The sequence below is a fragment of the Parus major genome, chromosome 28 (assembly GCF_001522545.3).
Source record: "Parus major isolate Abel chromosome 28, Parus_major1.1, whole genome shotgun sequence".
NCBI lineage: Eukaryota > Metazoa > Chordata > Aves > Passeriformes > Paridae > Parus > Parus major.
Window position 1 is genome coordinate 3,003,876 of NC_031797.1, and position 19,273 is coordinate 3,023,148.

Here is a 19,273-nt window from a genome sequence, read left to right on the forward strand (position 1 = left end):
GCCGGGACCCGGGTACGGACCCGCCGGGACCCGGGTACGGACCCGCCGGGACCCCGGTACGGACCGGCCGGGACCCGGGTACCGACCCGCCGGGACCCCGGTACGGACCGGCCGGGACCGGGGGTTTCCCCGGCGGAGCTCAGGGTGCCGGGAGGTGCCCAGGGGCTGTGACAGGGCAGATGCTGTAACCTGTTCTCCCCGTCAGCAGCCGCTCGTTGCCGAGCCTTGGGCGAGGGCCGAACCGAGCAGCGCCAGGGAGCAAAGAGCCCGAGCCGGGGGGTCTGGGGGCTGCCGAGGGAAGCCGGGACCAGAGGTGTGACCGTGGCTGGGTCACCCGGGACTGGCACCCAGCACCGGCAGGACCCCCGGGACAGCTGCTCTGTCGTGGTGTCATGGTGATGCCACCGGTGCTCCAAAGCACAAGGGGCGCTGGCAGGCGCCCTCCAGCACCTTTAGAGTTTGTTTTTATGTTTGTTCAAACGTCCTTAAGTTACCTCTTGATGTTCAATTGGTTGAATGGGACCAATTCTGGTGAAGAGCTTGATTCCCAAGGCTTCGTTTGACACCATGGGGATGGTTCATAGGGCTTCAAAGGGCCCAAAGCTCTGCCATGGGCTGGGAGCAGGGGAGACTGAGCACAACAGGGAACACACCAGTGTTCCAGGAAAGCATCACCTGCTGATCAGGCACAGACAGACAGGGCTGAATTAAAAGTTCTTTTATTTGGCTCTGTCAACAATGCAACCAAAAGGGTTCTAAACAGCACTGGAACAGCTGAGCAGAGCTGAGTTCACCTCCCAGTGCCTTTGTGGAGTTGTGTTTTGCACTCCAGAGAAACCACTTACTATAAAACCTTTCAACATTGTCAGACACTTTAAGTAACTTCTTTAAACAGCCATAACTTCTTCCATCTATGAATCTTTCCCTAAGGGAAATGACCTGAACCTTGTCAGAAGCATTCCTGCGAGGTTGGGATCGGCAGCGTCATCACTCTCCTCATGTTGCTCATCCTTCCCTGCAGGTCTGTGCCCCAGGCTGAGCTGTGTGTGGTGTCACCCTCAAAATGGGGGTGCAGCTGACGCTCCTGGCCAGGCTCTGCCACCTCTGAGCCCCCTCTGTATCAACACTGGCTGTTTCTAACAGCATTGACCACATGGTAGAACATTAACTTTTTTTGGCAAATGTGAAACTGAAGATTCTCCTTAACTCACTGAATTATCAATTCCAGTAACAGAAACAACAACAAAGGAGATTCTCTGAAAGCCAAGGCACTGCAGATCTGTAGGTAACTTCAGTGCCAAGGTGAAGCCCAGCAGAAGGATGTTTGTTCTCAACCTACACCAAATATTGCAATAGGATTCTGCTTCAGACCGGCTTTGGAGAGCTTGAAGGGGCAAAGCCAAAGGGACACACCAGTTTCCTGGTCTTCCTTTCAGTTCTTGTGACTTCCTGGGTAATAACTTTCAAGATCTTATAAATTTTGGGTTTTGTCACTGCCTTCCTGCTGTACCACACTTCGTCCCATACGGAGCACAGTGACTTGGGAAGCAGGTACAGAGGGTGGTTGTCTTTCAGCATGTCTGGTGGCCTCTTCCTGGCATACTCCTTGTAACTAGCAACTGGGCAGGTCTCTGGATCCTCAGGCTTGGCAAAGAGCCGTGGGCATAGCTCCTCTATGTCTCCCTTGGGGCTCAGATCATGTTTCCACTCCAAGTACTCCAGCTCTCCTTTGGTCTTCCTCAGCACCACCTGTCCCCAGTACAGCTGGTGGGCCTGGTAGTGGGTGCTGGCCCCAAACCCCCTAATGAGGCTGGTGAGCATGAGGTGTAGCAAGCCCTGAGGGTGTGTCTTGCTTAAAATTCCCTTCTTAGAAAGGTTTTCCACATCATCATCTGTCATGTTCTCCACAACACTCCACCCTTCCTCCTTTAGGAACAGACACCAATGATTTAATTTATAGGCTTCCTGAGAGGCCCTGAACTCTGGCCCTCTCAATATGTTGTATGGGTAGTTGTGCTCCTTGAGGTACCGGCTGATGTTGTGCTGGAAGAAACTCAAAGAATTGGAAGAAAAATCCATGCCATTCTGTCTCTTGGCAGAGCTGAAGAACGAGACCAGGTAGCTGTCAAGGTCTGCAGGAGGCAGTGTGTGGATCTTGCGTGTCTCGGAGGGGTGGTGCAACTTCAGCCACTCCTTGAACACCGTGGCTCCACTGCTATTGGTTTTCTTCTCCTGCTTCTTCAGCACATCTAAAAGACAAGATACAACTTCATGGACAGCAAGAATCCACAAAGATCAGTAAAACACCAGGAGATACAGGATAGTGTCTACCTGCCTTCTGGAAGCCATTCAGAGAGGACAGAACTCTCCCAGATCCCTTCCCCTACAAGTGTGGGTCATATTTGTGTTCTCCACAAGCTAGCACAACCCAACAGTGCCCAGCTTTCCAGGGAAAGTCAAGCTCCTTCCTGCTCCCTCTCCCTTGGCAGCTGGCCCTGCTCACTGCCATACAGGGAAATTTCCCTCTCACTGTGAAATAACAGCATAAACCAAAAGTTGGGGTGGATGGTGAGGGAGAACAAACAGGTGAGTGAAAAGTGTACTATGATTTTGTTTAAAGGATTGCCAGGATTCTGGTTGGGCTCTCTCTCAAGTTGCCATGGCAATACCACATCTACCTAGTTCGATGTAGCATGAGAAATGAATTCTTTGGATTGCTGGAAAGCTCCATCTGCTCGCCTGTGCCTCGTCCAGGGCTGAGGACGGGGTGATGGAAAAGGGCTCATGAGCCAACACCGAGAGATTTCCCTTTCTGCACCAGGTTCTTTTTTACAGGCTTAGTTGTCATCCTGAAAGGCTGATGGCTGTCTCACTGGTTTGGGGTTTTGGCCTGTTTTGTACTGACTGCTCCAGGTGCAGAGAGGAACAGCTCATGAATCAATAATGCTGAGGCCTCCTCTGAGCCATGAGCCAGTTACCTTGGCAGGAACAGCTACTACACAGACATTCCCAGAAGAATTCCCAGTCCCTTCAGATGACACGTGACATCAGTTATGAAAACAGTAAAATACTGCTCCCAAACCCCAATTCTGGCAGTTTGTGTGGTTATGGCTCCACAAGGAACAACAACCCCTAAGCCTTTTCAGGACCAGCACTGGTGGTGTAAGTGTTGTAAGCAGGCAGACCCCAAATGCTGCCACAGCAACCTCTGCCCTTTGCAAGGACACACCCAGGCCTCTGTGCTGCAGGACAGCACATATGAAAACTTCATTCTTGAAAGGACTAAAGCAATTTCCTATGCAGAACTGACTTTCTGTTGCCACTGCCAGCACCGGGAGGTTTTGCCACTGGCTTTGGTGCAGCCAAATTTGGCCACAATTTCTCTGCGTTATTTCCTCTTGTTTCTTCCTCTTGAGACCTGAGTTCCCCCACTCTGGCTCCAGTTTCCCACAGGGACTCTCTCAAGTATGGCCAACATACTGTGAGGGAATACTGGGAATACTTTGGAAGACCAGAGTATTCAAACCGGGATGTTGGGGCTGGGGCACAGCCAAGAACATCTTTGGGTACCCCAGAGAAGGGCATTTCCTACAGAAGTACCAATTCCTTTAGGCAGGGAGCTTTGCAGTCCCCTTGAGCAGAAACAGGAGTGCCCCAAATCCAAGATATTTACTTAGATGCTGCAGTACAGATCTTGGCAGTGATGTGAACTCGCCCTCCTTGGATATTTTGGGAAAGTGATTAATAGAACACCCCCACACCCCTGCAGGCACAGAACTCTAGGCTGTCTTACCTTCATTTGAGGCTGCAGGTGGATGGCTCTCTGGACTCTGGAAGGCTGAAGAACAAGGTGTCTGCCTGGATGTGTCACTGTCCTCACTCACATTCTCAGCACCATCCCTGCTGGAGCCCATTCTCGGTGTGCTACACTTGGGAGGGGTCAGCTGGAGATGTTGCTGAACATCAGCAGTGGCTTGGAACTCAAAGAGTATCACAGAGGGCTGTGATTCAAGCTGGGCCCTGGCCTTAGCGCTGAGGATGGGAAGGGATTTGAAGCACACCTTTGGTGTTTCTGACCCCAGGAGGCTCTTTGATCTGGAAGTTTCAGCTGTGGGCCCTGTAGCAGTGAAAGGACCCAGCTTCAGGATGTTTGTGCTCAGGTCCTCCGAGTCACTGACGAGAGACCTTGCTGTGGGGGTACAGGCTGCTCTTTGGGAGGCTGCTGGCTGGTGCACTGCCCTTGTCTGGCAGTGAAGCATCTCCAACTCCTCAACAGATGGCTCTGACACATTATCCTGGCTGATTCTGTCTCCTTGGTTGTTTTCTTCTGCCTCATGCTTCTCTTCATCAGAGATGAGCTGTATGTCTTTGTCACTTTTGGACTTCTCGTCCTCTTCGCCAGTTTGAACTCTAGTATCAGACTTTGGCAAGTACTTCTCTCCTGCAGAGATTGATGGTACAGGTTTCCTGTCATTGATTCCTTGGGATCTGCCACATAACCCTGTGCTCCCAGAATCTGTTTGACCCATCTCAAAAGATGATGGGGTCAGCTTGAACCTCTTTTCCTCAAATTTGGATTCCCTTGCCGAAGACTCAGAAGACAGGAGCCTCTTTCTCCTTCCTACAGCCTTGGTCTCTTCTTCACCTCGGTCATGTAAGTTCCCACAGTGCCAGTGATAGGCATGTCCAACTCTGCACATCCACACCACAGTGCTGTCATTGCTCAGGTGACCCATGTTCTGCATAAATTCCAGGAATGGGATCTGGTTGCAGATGGTCCCGTGACTGTGTGCCCAGATCACAAGATTGGAGAGATCTGATTGAAGGGAACTGGCATCGCTGAACTCTCTGTCACTGGTGCTCTTGCTCTGTAAAGGTGTTGGAGAGAACATGAGGATGTGCAGACAAGAGCAGTCCTGGGGCTGTTTCTGTCCCTCCCCAACAGTACAATAATTGTAGACCAACAACATCAACTCAGCACTCCTTTTAAAAATTAATTTTTTCTTTCTTTCTTGTCTGTGCTATCATTTATGCCATAACAGAACACTCACCATGCTGCTGCTTTCTGTCTCACTGAGCCTTCTCTCAGGTGGGGATCAGTAAGTGACTCTTTGAATGGCCTTTCTCTCTCTGAACCTGAAATGATCATCACATATGTGTGCTATATACATGGATATGTGTATATGTATATATATAAAACCCTGACCAGAAAATGCAACTGAATTTCTCCATGCTCAGCCCACTGCAGGCCTGTGCCCTCCCTGGGCTGAGTTCCCACTGCACTCCCAAGAACTCTACACACAAAACCTAACTGGGGTAAATATTTGCAGGATCAGCTTCTGCAACACCAACGAAACGGAAACTAAATATAAACACTGAAAATAGAATTTTACAAACTGAACTTTGCAAGCCATTCCTTCAGCACTCTGGGGTTGGCAAGCTCTGTGTCTCCAAGTGCTGAACTACAGAGAGAGAACCAGGAATAGTGAGGCTGGTTCAGCCTGACATTCTCCGACTTTGCAAACAGTCATGACAGGCAGTTTCCCAACTGAAGGACTTGCACATGCAACTTGTATTTATATTAGAGACTAAATCTGAAACCCTCCCATCTGTTCAGAAGGCTCCATGCAGCAGCCTGGAAACCATCCCTGTTTTTGTGCCACAGGGAACACGTAACACGCCCTCAGCACCACGGCAGCCTGGGAGCCTGTGTGGCCATGGCTAACACCACACACTCGCATCTCAGTTCATGATTAATCAAAAGCTTTGCAATCAGTGGTGGTAAAAGAGGCAAGGCTTTTTAAAAAGAAAATGCTGGACATGGGAACCTTGCCTAAAGTGGTTCTTTGAGCAGTTCTTTTGAGCAGTTCTGGCCTATAGGGAACACAGCTCTTGGGGAGAACACAGAGAAGGGCTGCCCTGTAATCCATGAACGTGTGCCTGTCCACAAGGATTTATCTCAGGAGTCTGGGAGTTGGGCTGAGGGTGAAGCCAGCAGCACAGGGGCAGGAATGGCTGTGCTGTGCCCAGTGCCCTCAGTGCCCAATGCCCTGGGTGACCTTTGGTGCCCATCCAGCACCAGCCCAACACATTGGCTCTCCTGTCAAAGAGAACAGGTCACACCTCTGGCCAGGAGGCACAGGAACTGCTCCTTTTGGGGTGAGCCTAGAGCACAGCAGCACAGCTCCCTTCTTCTCCATCAATCCATATGTTCCTTCCTAATGATAGCACAGATAATTTTAGCCCAAATGCTTGGCTGTTGTGCGTGCCAGCGTGTGGAATGTGCAAAGGCGGGATTTACTGAAATTTTTTTACTGAAATCTGCTGCTGCTTTAACAAAAAAATCAGACAATAAAAGCCTTTTTGGAAGCAGCAAATGCTATCTGAGCTCCTGATGTTAATCAAGGCCTTGTATGGGATCTACTGTTCCCGTGAGCTCACTCCTGATGAATCCCAGCAAACAGGGCAGGGAGTCACCTCCAATGGCCATTTCGGCTGCCCTGACCCCTCATAGAAAACAAGCTCTACCCAAGCTTCTCCCCAGAGCTGTCTGACCTGTTCCCACCTCCCCAGGCCAAGGGAGCTCACAGCCTGCTCCTGCTGAGCCCTACAAGCTGAACACAAACTTGGGGAAGAACCATTTTCCCTCCTGAAGTAAAAGAGAGTTTTATCTTCGAGTTCAGCCTGTGCAATTCCCCGAAAGGGCTAAGCCACTCAGGGAGACTGAAAGGAACTTCCATGCCAACAATCTGGTGCCTTCAGTCAGTGTGGGAAAAGGTAACAGGAACGGAAACTCCGCATGGTCATACGGCCACAAAATTACTGACTTGGCAGATGAACATCTTGATCCCTATCACAGGCCTCTGCAAATGGAATGCTTTTATCTTTCCTTATCTCCAGGCACATGTCTTCCTCTTCCTGATCTCTTGGAAAGAAAAGCCTTTTCTTCTCTTGCTGTTTAATTCCCAGCACAGGCTCTGGTGCTCGGCTACAGACCCTTTAGGCTGCTGTGGCCCTCAGACTTCCAGCAGCTGTGATTCCCTCAAAGGAATCAAGTGGAATCAGTCTGGATTCACAGTCACAGCTGAGTGAGAAAAATTACCACTGTCCTTTCCCCAAAGGCTAAACTGGTGTATCTGTCTTCCTTTTGAATAATAGAAATCCATCTTGATTGTTGCCACAGTGTTTAACTGCTTCCAGCAACCCTGAGATCCCTGTGGGGAAGGGTCTGGGATTAGAGTTTGGGGTGAGGCTTGTTTTGGAGCCTTGTGCCTGATTCAGTGTCAGTGTGGCTGGGAGTGATGTTGTGGGTTAATCCTCTTTCCAGGAGAGGCTCCCATCTGATAATGGACACTGTGTACAGGACCCACACCTTTCTGCAGGAAAACAGGACATTCCAGAGCTGTACAGTAAAGTATTTTAATTTTTTTTAACCCACGGGGAATTCAGTCTACAGCTAAAACCTACAGCTAGGTGAATTCAGGTTCACTCTTGGAAAAAAAAATAAAGTGTTGGGTTTTTTGTTTTTTGGTTTTTTTTTTGAATCTATAAGGTTTGGCTTTCCAGGCCTCAGTGCTGTGGGTGCTGATTTTACCTCTGTATTCCAGAAAATGGCCAGATAATCTCACAGGAGTCTCCAGCACTTCAGGAGAGACTGAACTTTGGGCTGACTGAAAGATGGGAATGCTTTTTTGGTTTTAAGACTTTATGTGTGTCCTTTGAGTCCTTGGTGGGGGGAAAAGCAAACTCAGCACTTTCTGAGATTTATCCTCCTATAAGGTCTGTCAGACACAGAATCACCAGAGAATGTCACCACCGGGATCTTCCTCTCTCCCCCTCCCAGGTGTGCTGGAGGCCTGAACCCATAAAACAGACACAGCCTTGTACAAACATGAACACTACATAAAGACACTAATTTCAAGGCACTAAAAGCCCTTTGCCCCCTCTGTCCTTGTCCCATTGCCCTGTGACAGCCCTGGCTGGTTCCTTTCACAGCTCCAACGCCTGTTTTGCAGATTAGAACCTGGAACATGCACAGAGCCAGAGAACTGGAGAGCGCTGGCTTCCCTGCTCCAGATAAGACAGTGCAGGAAACTGCAACAATCCTGGTAGGAAAACAACAGGATACAGAACAGCACTTGACTCCTGCCCCCTTCCCTGCTCCCTTGGGAAACCCTCCCTGGAGGTGAGGGGACCTGGGACATCCCCAAACACGTGTGGGGCATTGCCAGAGCATGGGGGCACTGCTGGGGCTGTGTCAGGGCAGGAGGGGATGCACTCAAACGCATCTGGCTGCAGTATGGGAGCTGAGTGGAGCAGCTGCAGCTCATGGCTGCCAGAAATCATGGAGTTTGTCCCATCCTCCTTAGCAGGAGCCCAGGGGGTGGATCCATGATTTCCTAGCGTATCGGTTTTCCTGTTCTCTGCGTTGTTTGTTTCCCTCCTCCTCTGCCCTGTACAAGAATCTTATGAGCACCTCTTCAGTTCTCTTCCTGCTTCCCCACATCCTCCTACCAGCCCCTCCTGCTCTGCTTGCAGAAATACAATTCTCAGGATACATCCTGTACTTGCCATGGGACACTCTGCCTCCATTTTAAGAGATGCTCCCAGAAAGTCCCACCCAGAGTGTCTGTGGAGGGCAGGATCTGAGTGCAGGCACCAGCTCCAGCAGGAGACAGACCCTGCTGGCAAACACTGGCCTCCAGCACCACATTCCTGAAACAAGACCCTTTTTGTTCAAAGACTCGGACACCACTTTTTCCCCCCCGAGTTCCAATTATCTCTGCTTCAGAGGGGCTGCGTTCCAGAGCCACAGGCCTGGGATGAAACTGTGAGCACTAAACCAAGGCCTCTGAAAAGTGCTAATAAAAGCCACGGGCAGCTGGCACAGCACTGGGCCACCAAACAGGGATCAGCCACCAAACCAGCCGGAGTGAAGGAAAAAATTCATTAGAAACCACAAACTTCTATTAATAGGAGCTCACGTTGTATTTCCCAGGAGGAGGAAGTTGGAGAGCTGAAATCAGCGACCTGGGCAGGAAATGCTGCAGCACTGACACAGTGTCACGGTGGGGTCTGGGGGCACAGCTGTGCCAGCGCCCCGGGGACAGCTGGAGACGTTACCGGCACAGCCGTGGATACGGACCGTGTCCCCCACCGCTGCTCGTGTGACAGCGATCTGTCCCCTCACCCTGGGCCCGTGCAGGAGCATCGCTGCTTCACTCGCTGCTCTCGGGGTTTGTCGCCAAGCACCGGGCACCGGGCGGCTCCGGCACCTCCCGCTGCACGAGCACCTTTGGTCCTCCCGGTTCTGCCGCGTTTGAGCGCGCCGGGCACGCGAATCAACCGGGAACGACGTGGAACGGGAACCCTTTTGTTCCGGAGCCGCCGCCCGGTACCGGCAGGGGGCACCCGGCTCCGGTACCGGCAGGGGGAGCCCGGCTCCGGTAACGGCAGGGGGAGCTCGGCCCCGGTACCGGCAGGGGGCGCTCGGCTCCGGTACCTGCATGGAGAGCTCGGCCCCGGTACCGGCAGGGGGCGCTCGGTCCCCGGTGCTCGGCCCGGCCGCGCCGGTCCCGGGCCCCGCCGGGAGCCGCAGCACCGCAGGCGGAGCCGCACCGGTGCGGCGGGGCCGAGAGAAGCGAGACCCCGGGCCGGGCTCGGTCAGTGCTGCTCCACCAAACAGCCAAAGCCAACAGCTGGGGCTGGCCAGGGGAGAGCACAAATCCCGTTTAATTTAATTGTTAAGGCGTTTATTGCGGTTTTTTACATTTCTGAGCAGCCTTTTAAAGTTTAACTAAAATCATTGTGTGACATAAGACGTTTCATCAACCATCTGCTAAACTGACCCCAACCAATCCAACCCAACCCAACCCCACACACCACTGCTGGGAACAAAATCCAGCAGCCAGTTTCACCCGAGTTTTGGGGTCTGGCACCTGCCCGAGCTGAGCTGAGCTGAGCCAGACCCCCTCCCCTGCTGTCCCACCTGCCCACAGGCCAGAGCTGACGTGTTCCCCCAGCACACAATGGCTGGAGTGTGGCATCAATTTGTTATTAAATAGTATTTGTGGTGAAGCTGTGACTTGTAATTAGATGTAATTGTTCACACTAGGACATGGTAACCTATTTCTTTTGCAATACAGACCATCTTTAGTGACTGACACCTCAGCTCCTTCCTACCCCTGTCTAAAGCCCCTGAAATTGAGGTGACTCAGCCTCAGCCTGGGGGTGCAGGACTCGGCCTCACCAGCACCAGGCAAACGCTCATGTTCACTTCTGCACCCCAGGTGTTTGCTGGGATGGGATGGGAAATGGCTCCTGGAGGCAGGAAAAAGCAGTGTTGGTAACAAAGTACCTTGCAGGGAAGGGGAAGCTCCCTGGCTGTGGGAAGCCTTGTTCCAGTCCCTCCTGGATCACTGGCACGGGGAGCACAAAGAGCCCCAAGTTCTTATCCCTCACAGAACATCCCCCTGAGAAGCACCCCAGGATTTTGCCAAAGGCAAATACATTGCTTTATGCTCCCTGGTGATGCCATCTGTGAGGTTCCCACCTTTGGAGCCTTGGATCCTGCTCAGTTTTCTACTCTGGCCTTGTTTTGACGTGCCACTGTCTCCCTTACCTGCTCCAAGGTCAGGCAGGCAGCCTCCCACAGCACAAAGCACTGCCCAAGGACAGGATCTTATCCAGGGTGCAGCCTAGGAGAGAGGGGAGATGTGTTCCTTAGGAAAGGGAACTCAAAGCAACCCACCAGTCCCTGGGGTGGGGTGGAAGCCATGAACAAAGCTCTCTGCCCTGAGAGCTGAGAGCCCTTGGCTTTGTTGGGCTCTGAGTGGCCGCCTGGAGCAGCCAGGACCAGCAGGATCTGGAGACTGGCTCTCCATTGCTGTCCCCCACTCCTTGAGAGCAGAGCTGAAAGCCTTAGGGATGAAAACCCCACAGCTGGATGATCCTTTGGACAAGAAACACACACTTGGCCTTGGATCTGGGAGAACTGCAGCCATAACACCCTGCCCAGAGTGCGAGGAGAAACCAGACAACTCCACTCAGAAGATCCAGAGAAACCAGAGCCAATGGGTGGTTTGGATCTAGAGCTCTCAGCAGAAAGTGTCCCTCAGGGAAAGATTCTGAGAACTGACTTCCAACTGCTGCAGTAGGAACTTGTCATCCTGCAGTATGGAACAAAGTATTTTCTCAATAAATAAAGTATTGTCATGTATTTTTTGAGCCCTGACCTTCAATTAAGAAAATGTAGCTGAACTGCCCCTCTGGAGGGAATTTGGGAGAGTGAGTGAGCTCATGGAAATGCTCCTCTGGCTGAAGGTGCAGGCAGTACCTGCACAGGAAGGAGCCAGGAGTGATGCTGGTTTGTGATCTCCAGCTTCCAGACCTGCTGCCAGGCACTAGGACTGTTCTGGGCTGTGGTGGTGCTGGTTTTACCCAAAACCAGCAGTTCAGTGCTGTGGTGCAGAGCAGGGAGCTGCACACATAACTGCTGGTTCTGCACACAAGGAGCCCTGTGCCTGTGTTTTGGGGATGCTGGGGCCCCATGAGATTCCCCTTGCACAGGTTCCTGTCATTGCCTGCCACACTCACTGCCCTGGTATCAGACAGCTCACCAATTAAATATTAAAACTTCTGAAGGATATTGAGTTTCTTTTGTTCCTTTGGCATTGCCAGTGTTCTCAGTTCTCCCTGACTTCACATGCTGCATGTTCCTGCCTTCATGTTCTTTTAATGCTTAATTTCATACTCCAGAGGGCTTCCTTCACCTCCTGTCTGTCACAGGGAGCATCTGCTATACAATCCAGACCAGGAGATGATATTTAGGGAGCAGGTTCCTCATCCAGACCCCAGACTATAATCAAACCTCCAGCTCCATGGTTCTGCACATACAGGCCGTTGTGTATCTTCCACCCAGTTTAATCCAGAGTGCTTTGGCTTTGAGTCTGCAATCAGAATGTGAGATTCCTGAACACTTTCACCATCTGAAGCATGAGCAAACCTTCACATCATGAAAGCAAAAGCCCCTTAGCCACAGAGCAAGGCTTCCCTAAGCTGTTCCACTGCACAACATCCTTCAGGAACATACGGGCCAGCAACCACGAGATGCCCACAGCATAACTACAGCACTGACAAACCAATTGAGCCTCAGCAGCTGCCTCTGGGAAGGTTTCATTCATCCCTAGCACTGCCTTTTAAACTTAAGTGCCACTGGAACAAACACATCTTTGATCCAAGTAGGAAATAATTTGGAGCTTTGTGTTTAATAGAGCTGCAGCTCTGGGGAAATGATGTCGTTCTTGGCTGGGATGACAATGGGGCACATGGCGGGCACAGAGCATGGCTGTCCCCATCCTCACTGAGCTGGTTGTGTTTGGACATCTTTGTTCTTGACTCAGTGTGGAAAGAAGCTGAGGCTCCTGAATTGCCATGTGTGGCACTAAAATACAGGATTTGGGAAGGGGGAGAGCAGGATTTGGGCAATCTCTCCTGTCCTCTTGCTCCTTCTGCCTTTGGAGTCTCTTGTGTCCCCCTCAGCTCCAGGGGAACCACAGGATGGATTAGGGGCTGCAGACACAAACATGGAAGAGCACATGGGCAGTACTGGGCTGTACACACCTGTGTGATCCATGTGCCTGAGCTGGGGGAACACACACATCTCCCTTTATACTGTAGACACCTCTTCAAACGTTGCTGCAATTTCTATCTGTAAAATCCTGTGTTCAGAGCAGGGAGCAAGCAGCAGGCAGGCTCCACACCCGAGGGAGCATCCCTAAATGCTCTGCAGGTTCATGTCTCTCTGTCAGGACCCTTTTTCATTTAAATGACTCATGCTCAGACTGTGACATTCTCCTGTCTGGAATCATCTGGCATCTGTGCCATATCCATTCGAATGGCAGATGCAACAGGAGACACCTGTGGACAGAGGGGCAGAGCTAAGGTTTCAGGAACAATCACAGAGCCTGGCAGGTGAGCGATGGAGACCTGCAGCAATAATGCATGAGCTGCACCTGCCTCCTCCCCTCGGCCCCGTGGCACTGCTGCTCTGGGAGCTGCTGTTCCAGTTCCCTCTGAGCTCCACTACAGTGCCACCCTCACTGCTGGGAGAACCAGCACAGCACCACGCTTCAGTAATGGACTGGGAACGCCAGGTTATGGTGTGCTGGGAGAGAAGCAGATCCGGGGGGCTGAGTACTCTCCAAGTCCTGCACAGCCCCACAGGTTCCAGCTCTGAAAATTGTTGCTAAGCCAGCAAGCCCCCTCGAGAGGCTGATCAGGAAAGTGGCATTATCCTCAAGAGGGTCACAAAATGAAATCATTGTAAAGAAGTGAAGGAGCTTCTCAGGCCATTGCTGGGCACAGGGAAGCAACAGAATGGTACTTGGGTCTCCCTGCAAACAAGCCCCTGACTAAAGCAAGAAGGAAATGCAGAGCTGGAGCTATGGACAGACAAGAAATGGTGTTTACTTCCCTGCCCTGGGATAGCTGGAGATGTGCTTGGAAGGAGGGTTGTTTGTATAAATAAATGTTCATTCTTGGCAGTGGAATGCAAACTATGCTGAGGGGCTGGAACCAGGCACTCGGAAAAGCTGAGGCCAGAGCAAGGGAGAGACAGAGTGAGGCTACAGGGAGGAAATTCACATTCATTTTTAGCAACTTGGAGAGGTTCTCAAGCCTGTTTGACATTCTTAATTATGCTGATGCAGAGCCTATTTCAAGGACAAAAATAGTCAGGATTGCACGTTAAACAATTAGGAAATTTCACACCAGCCAGTGAGGAGCAGTGCTGCCTGGGGGTCTGGACTCTCTGAAACACGGGATCATCTTTCAGCCTTTCTAGACAGACGGAATTTGAATGTCTTGCAGAATCCTCGCCCAGGTCAGGAACTCAGAGCATGGCCCTGTAAACCTCTCCTGATTATATTTTCTGAAAGTGCAGAGAAGGCAGGAAAGATGAGCCTGAGCTGCTGCTCTCTTTGTCCAGGCTTTCCTGCAAGGTTCCTGGAAGGGCAGAAAAGCATTCTGCAATGTGGCATTAACTGTGTCAGAATCTGTAACTTTACAGAATCTGTAGTTTCTGGTGGAGAGTGAGCTCAGCTCGACGGTGTCACATCACCAAGTCAGGGCCTGCTTTCCATGTTCAGAAAGTGACCTTTCGTCATGCAACCATTGTGACCTCAGGATCTCACTTTCCCTGTGTATCCATGGAAAAGAGCTTTACCTTTTACTAAACTAACCTGCTGTTCTTTCTGGAAAATGTGTAAAGACCTGTCCCTACATTTCAGTTCGGGTGTCAGGGGCCACGGCTGTGGCACTGAAGGGCAGGAGGTGCCTGTTTGTGTAGAGCAGAGATGTCAGCCACCCTGCTCTGAGTCCAGCTCAGGAGCTGGCACCGGGCTGGGGACAGCGGAATGGAATCGGAACCAGCCTTCTCTTTGAGATAATGGAAAGTCACAGGGAGGTATCCAGCTTTGGGCATGAATAAATCATTACAGGTATGAATTATTCAGAGCTCAGCCCTTCACATGTGCTCTGTTCAGACTCCACAGGCAGCATCCCTACTGTTTGGGGGTTTCTTCTCCAGCATTCCAGGTCTATGGCAGGCTGATGAGTCCAAGTGTTCAAATAAGATTAAAAGTATAATTAAAAAATCCAGAAGTAAAAAGCTGCTCAGAAGTGCTGTGACACCTCAAGCTGGCATTCCAATGGCCAGGCAATGTCTGAGCTCCAAGAGCTGTCCACAAGTTAGTCACAGCATGGGATGGGAATAAGAAGTGGCTCAGGAAATTGGGAGCACAGGTTGGAGAGAAGAACTGGAATCAATACAGGCACAGAATCAATACAGGAACCAACTCAGCCTTCTGATAGCTTGTGTCTAATACAAACACAGGTATTACCTGGATTTCTCAAATGACAATAAGCAACCTTGGTAGCACTTAGGGGATAAATCAAAATTTCTGTCTTTGATCTGTGCTATGAGATCAGTGGCTTTGCCTAGTGGTTTTAAAATCTTGTTTATTATGAGCTGAAATGGGTTGAATGAAAAGAAGATCTGGTTTGCAGTGACTGGAAGGATGGCACTGTTAGAGCTGGTTAGAGTGATCACTGTTAGAGTGATGAATTTAATGTCAGAGTCCAAATCATGAGCCCTGGGTCTCGAAGAGCAAGGGCAGCCATGAGCTGCAAGTGCTGCTAGGTGATTTCTGGGGAAGAGCAGCTATGGGATGAATTGCAGGAGGAATAATCAGACCATGGATTAATCAAATCACAGATTCATCAAACCATAACCTAATCTTCACCACTCCAACCCTGACTAGGAGGGGAAAAAAGTCCTGTGTTGAACAGCCAGGAAATGGCTGGTTCGTCCCGCACAGGAAATGAGTCACCCCAGAGCATCGGGAGGAGCCGTGGGGACAGGGAAGTGCTGAAATAACATGGACGGGGAACAGCAGAAATACAGAGAAGTCTCTTGCATCGTGGATTAAAAAGAAGGAAATATGTAAAATGTGAGCTCTTGTGATTCTACTTCAAATCTGAAGTTCATGAAGGTGCTTGCAGCATGAAATACCCACAGCTGGAAAAGGGGGACTCAGGGTGTGCAATGGCAACAAAAACCATGCCCAGGTGCAGCTCTCCTGCCTTGCAGAGTGTTTCTCACCTGCTCAGCTCTGGCCCTGCACAGGTCTCACATTGCTGTGGTGGCAGAGCTGTCACACACTCTGCTCAGGGAGCCCATACACAGGTCAGGAATCACAGAATCATGGAGTCATTCCCCCTTGTCCAGGCCCTTGTAAAAAACCAGTCTCCAAGAACACTTATTTTTATTACTGACAGCACATGAGGCTTAATTCCAAAGCCATTTATTTATCAGCTACCAGTCAGAACACTCTTTGATAGTACTCCATGCTGCCAAACCCTCGTGGATCAATGGAAGAAACACTCCCCTCATTCATGTTGTGTCCTGCTCAGAAAGCCACGTGTGTGCAGGTATGAGCTGCACACTACTCTCCCAGATGCTGGAACTAACACAACCAGCTCTCCCACCCCTCCTCCTCCACCTACCCCAGCTGCAGAGGCACTTTGAGTCCTTCTCCTGCTCCCTCCTCTCAGAGACAAGGAGGGGAGGCTGTGGGTCAGAGCCAGACATGCTGGACTGACAAACTCTGCAGGGATTCTGCTCTGCTCCTGCTCCGCCTGCTCTGCACTAACCATTCCCAGAGTGGTGATGTGGCATCGTGAACGATGCACAGAAGAATGTTCTGGCACTGTGAGATACTGCTGAAAGCTGCCAATACGCTTTGAAATAAAAAAAAATTCTAAATTTCAGCCACCGTGTTCACTGAGATGAATTGAAAATAACTAAAAGCCACAGAGAGAAGCAGGATTGGAGACACCCACTGCTCCATGGCTTTTTTGGGATTCAGTGGTAGCACAGTTATCCCTGAGAGTTCCCTGGTTTATGGCCTTGCTGGGAATAATGGGGCAGGAGAGGAACTTCCAGGAAAACAATTGTCATTGGCAGCAGTATCCAGCACACACCACCGTGCCCATGGCTTTGGGTTTGGTTCATGAACTGAGCCCCTGTTTAGGAGCATTCTGGTTTTCAAACTGCTGGCAGAAACACTGGGTGGAAGAGGAAGGAGAAGAGTTTTGCCAGTCTGCAAAGGACAAGGTTGCAAAGAGAAGCGTCCATGACCCCACACAGGCTGTGGAGCTGTGTAACAATACAAAAGGAACAGGCAGGAAAGGGTCGGTTTTGTTTCAGAGTTTTTCTTTGCTGCTGGTGAGCTAAATGCCAAGAGATAACACATGCAGGAAGGGCTCAAAAAGGGAATAAGCTGGGTGTGCCCCAGAGCCCTTCCTGGCCAGAGGAACCACAGCCAGAACCAGGGTGGGATATGGGACGCTGCTGTAGGATCATACAAAAGAAGCTGATTCATTTTTTTCCCTTTGCCCTCCTCTTTTTTTTTTTTATGGTCATTTTCATCTGGGTTTGTTTTTCAAAACAAACACAAGGACACACAGGGGCTGGTCCTGCTCCCTGCTGTGTTTTCATATCAAGTGTAATCTTGTTCTTAAAAGCATTTTCCCCTTTGGCCCAGAGAAAACCACAACAATATCACTGGTCACTTGCAGTCCCTTAGTACCTGAGCAGATGCTGTCTAAAAAACTCTGTTCCTATTGCAGGAAAATGGCTGATAAAATGTTGCACAATCATCATTTCTGCAAGAACTGTGGAAAATCAGGTTAAACTTGCACAAATGTTAAAAAGCCTTTTCAGTCAGACCAGACCTGCAAGGGAAAGGCCTTTGGAAATCAAGAACCCTGTGGTGGCATTTACCTGTTTGGTCTGCCAAAGATACCTGAAAAGCACGTGGAATATCTGCACATGCCATAAACTCATCTCAGCAGCTACTAGAAAACCAAACCCTGTCCTGGCCTGTGATCGGTGACAAGTGTTAATGAATGTTTGCAGTCTTTGTGGGGTGTTCAGGGTACTCTTCCTTAGGGTACAGAAATACACCATATAGAGAAAAAGGGATTCTGTCTCCACAACATCCTCTACCATCAAGGGATTCCTTTCTTACAGAAGAAACACCTCCATGGGAAATTCACCTTAAACCAGGCACAGTCAAAGGGAACACAGGGAGCTTTGTGTTGGCAGCTAAATTCCTGCTCTCTTTGATCACATCACTTTATCTCCCTGGCTCTCAGCTACAGTGGATCCATAATCCCATCATTTTCCCATTCTTTGCCTCCAGTTGTAAATCTGAGGCAGCAGCTGAGCCTTTCATATGCAGGAGCCAGTAAATAACTGTTTGTGGTTTCAGATGGGTTTAGTTGCCTTCAGCAATAGGTCAGAACACACTTTTCTTCGGTTTTAAACTCCACAGGGGCCAAACTGGAAGCCAAGTAACCCAAAGATTCGGGAATCAGAGTTCCCAGCTCCTGGAGAGATCCAAGGCCAAGGGAAGCTCTTGCATTTTACAGAGGGTGACAAAAATCAGCTGGGCGATGTCTGATCCTGGCCACTGAAACCCCTGAGCACGGCCCCGATGAGAAATGAGGGCTCCAGCCAGAGAACCTGGCACAGCAACACGGGTTTGGGAGAAAATAGACCACTTCACTTCTAACTTTTTCTCTTCCCTACTCACATGTCAAGTGTGCGCTCAAGAGAGACACGAGAATGCAAAATGCATGTCTGTACCTGCCGGAGTTACCTGACACAATGCAGAAACACTGCCCAGGGAAAACACTCCACATTTCATCTGCACTCTTATTTTTACAACTTTCTGAGCCCTCACATACACGGCCCAGGTGTTGGTGTTTTACAGGTTATCAGTGGCAGAGGCACTTTGGTAGAACTGCCAAATACATTGACAGAAAAGCCCTGGGTGGGAGGGCTGGCAGGGCAGAGGAGCCTAGCTGAGGGCAGAACTAGAAAATAGCAAGAAACTGAACAACTAATCCCCTTCCCAGTGAGCAAATACTCGCTGTTTCATCCATGAGTGTTTCATCCATGGCAGCAGTGGCTCCATGGAGCAGTGCTGGGGAGGATCCAGCTCTGCCCGAGGGTCAGGGATGGGGACAGACCCCCACTCTTGCCCTGCTCACCCTGAGGGAACCACAGAAGGATCTTACACAAAGCCACCACAGTCGCTTGAAATTCACTAGAGGTGGCCCAGCACTTGCAAAGCAAATCTTCCATAGTCTTGACAAGCCCCAAATCCCTGGAATATACATGAATCCCCGCAGAAGTGTGGCCTACAGGCAACGATCAACATTAAGAGTGAGACAAGCCGATCTAATTCCACACTGAAGTGCCCTTGATGGGCCACAGAGCTGGGCTGGACAGCAAAGGCTCACAACGTTACCTGAGCCACAGGCCGGCAAGTACGTTTAACGTCTTACCTCTCTCTCACCTCTGGTAATCTTTATCCTTAAGACATTAATTGCGATTACACACACTCCCTCCTATACTTTAAGCGAGCCCCTCGGCCCTGTGCGAACCACGAGGGGCAGGGCGGGCGGACGCTCCTCACCCGGGATGGCGGCGGCGCGCGGCTTCCCTGCCCGCCCCCAACATGGCGGCGGGGCCGAGCCGCCCCCGCGGCCCCGGGCCGCACAACGTGCACGCGGGAGGACCCCCTTGCCCGTACCCAAGATGGCGCCCAGCGCCGTGCCTCCGGATGCCCTGCCCCCACTCAAGATGGCGGCTCTGGGTGTCATCCCGACCCCCTTCCCGCTCTGAAGATGGCTCCTCCCCGCC

The 19,273-nt window shown here is 50.8% G+C and overlaps 1 protein-coding gene across 6 annotated transcripts; it reads right to left on the bottom strand.

Moving 5' to 3' along the window:
• Positions 1-703: 703 nt before the first annotated feature.
• Positions 704-19,147, bottom strand: LOC107215634 (uncharacterized protein KIAA1958-like). Of its 6 annotated transcripts, none has more exons than XM_015651973.3 (5): positions 18,927-19,147; positions 10,622-10,697; positions 5,052-5,136; positions 3,794-4,868; positions 704-2,249 (listed from the first exon to the last, which is right to left on the bottom strand). In XM_015651973.3, the coding sequence occupies exons 3-5, from the start codon at positions 5,052-5,054 to the stop codon at positions 1,366-1,368; spliced, it is 1,962 nt and encodes a 653-aa protein (XP_015507459.1). In that variant the 5' UTR covers positions 5,055-5,136; positions 10,622-10,697; positions 18,927-19,147; the 3' UTR covers positions 704-1,365. The 6 variants fall into 6 exon arrangements, with proteins under 6 accessions (XP_015507459.1, XP_015507458.1, XP_015507462.1 ...); XM_015651972.3 differs by having other exon boundaries at positions 18,916-19,147; XM_015651976.3 differs by lacking the exon at positions 10,622-10,697.
• Positions 19,148-19,273: the final 126 nt, after the last annotated feature.

Excerpts from the sequence above, each read along its gene's own strand:
- LOC107215634 (XM_015651976.3), bottom strand. Across the intron at positions 2,250-3,793 it reads ACCTGCAGCCTCAAATGAAG|ATGTGCTGAAGAAGCAGGAG; the intron begins GTAAGACAGCCT and ends CTTGTCTTTTAG.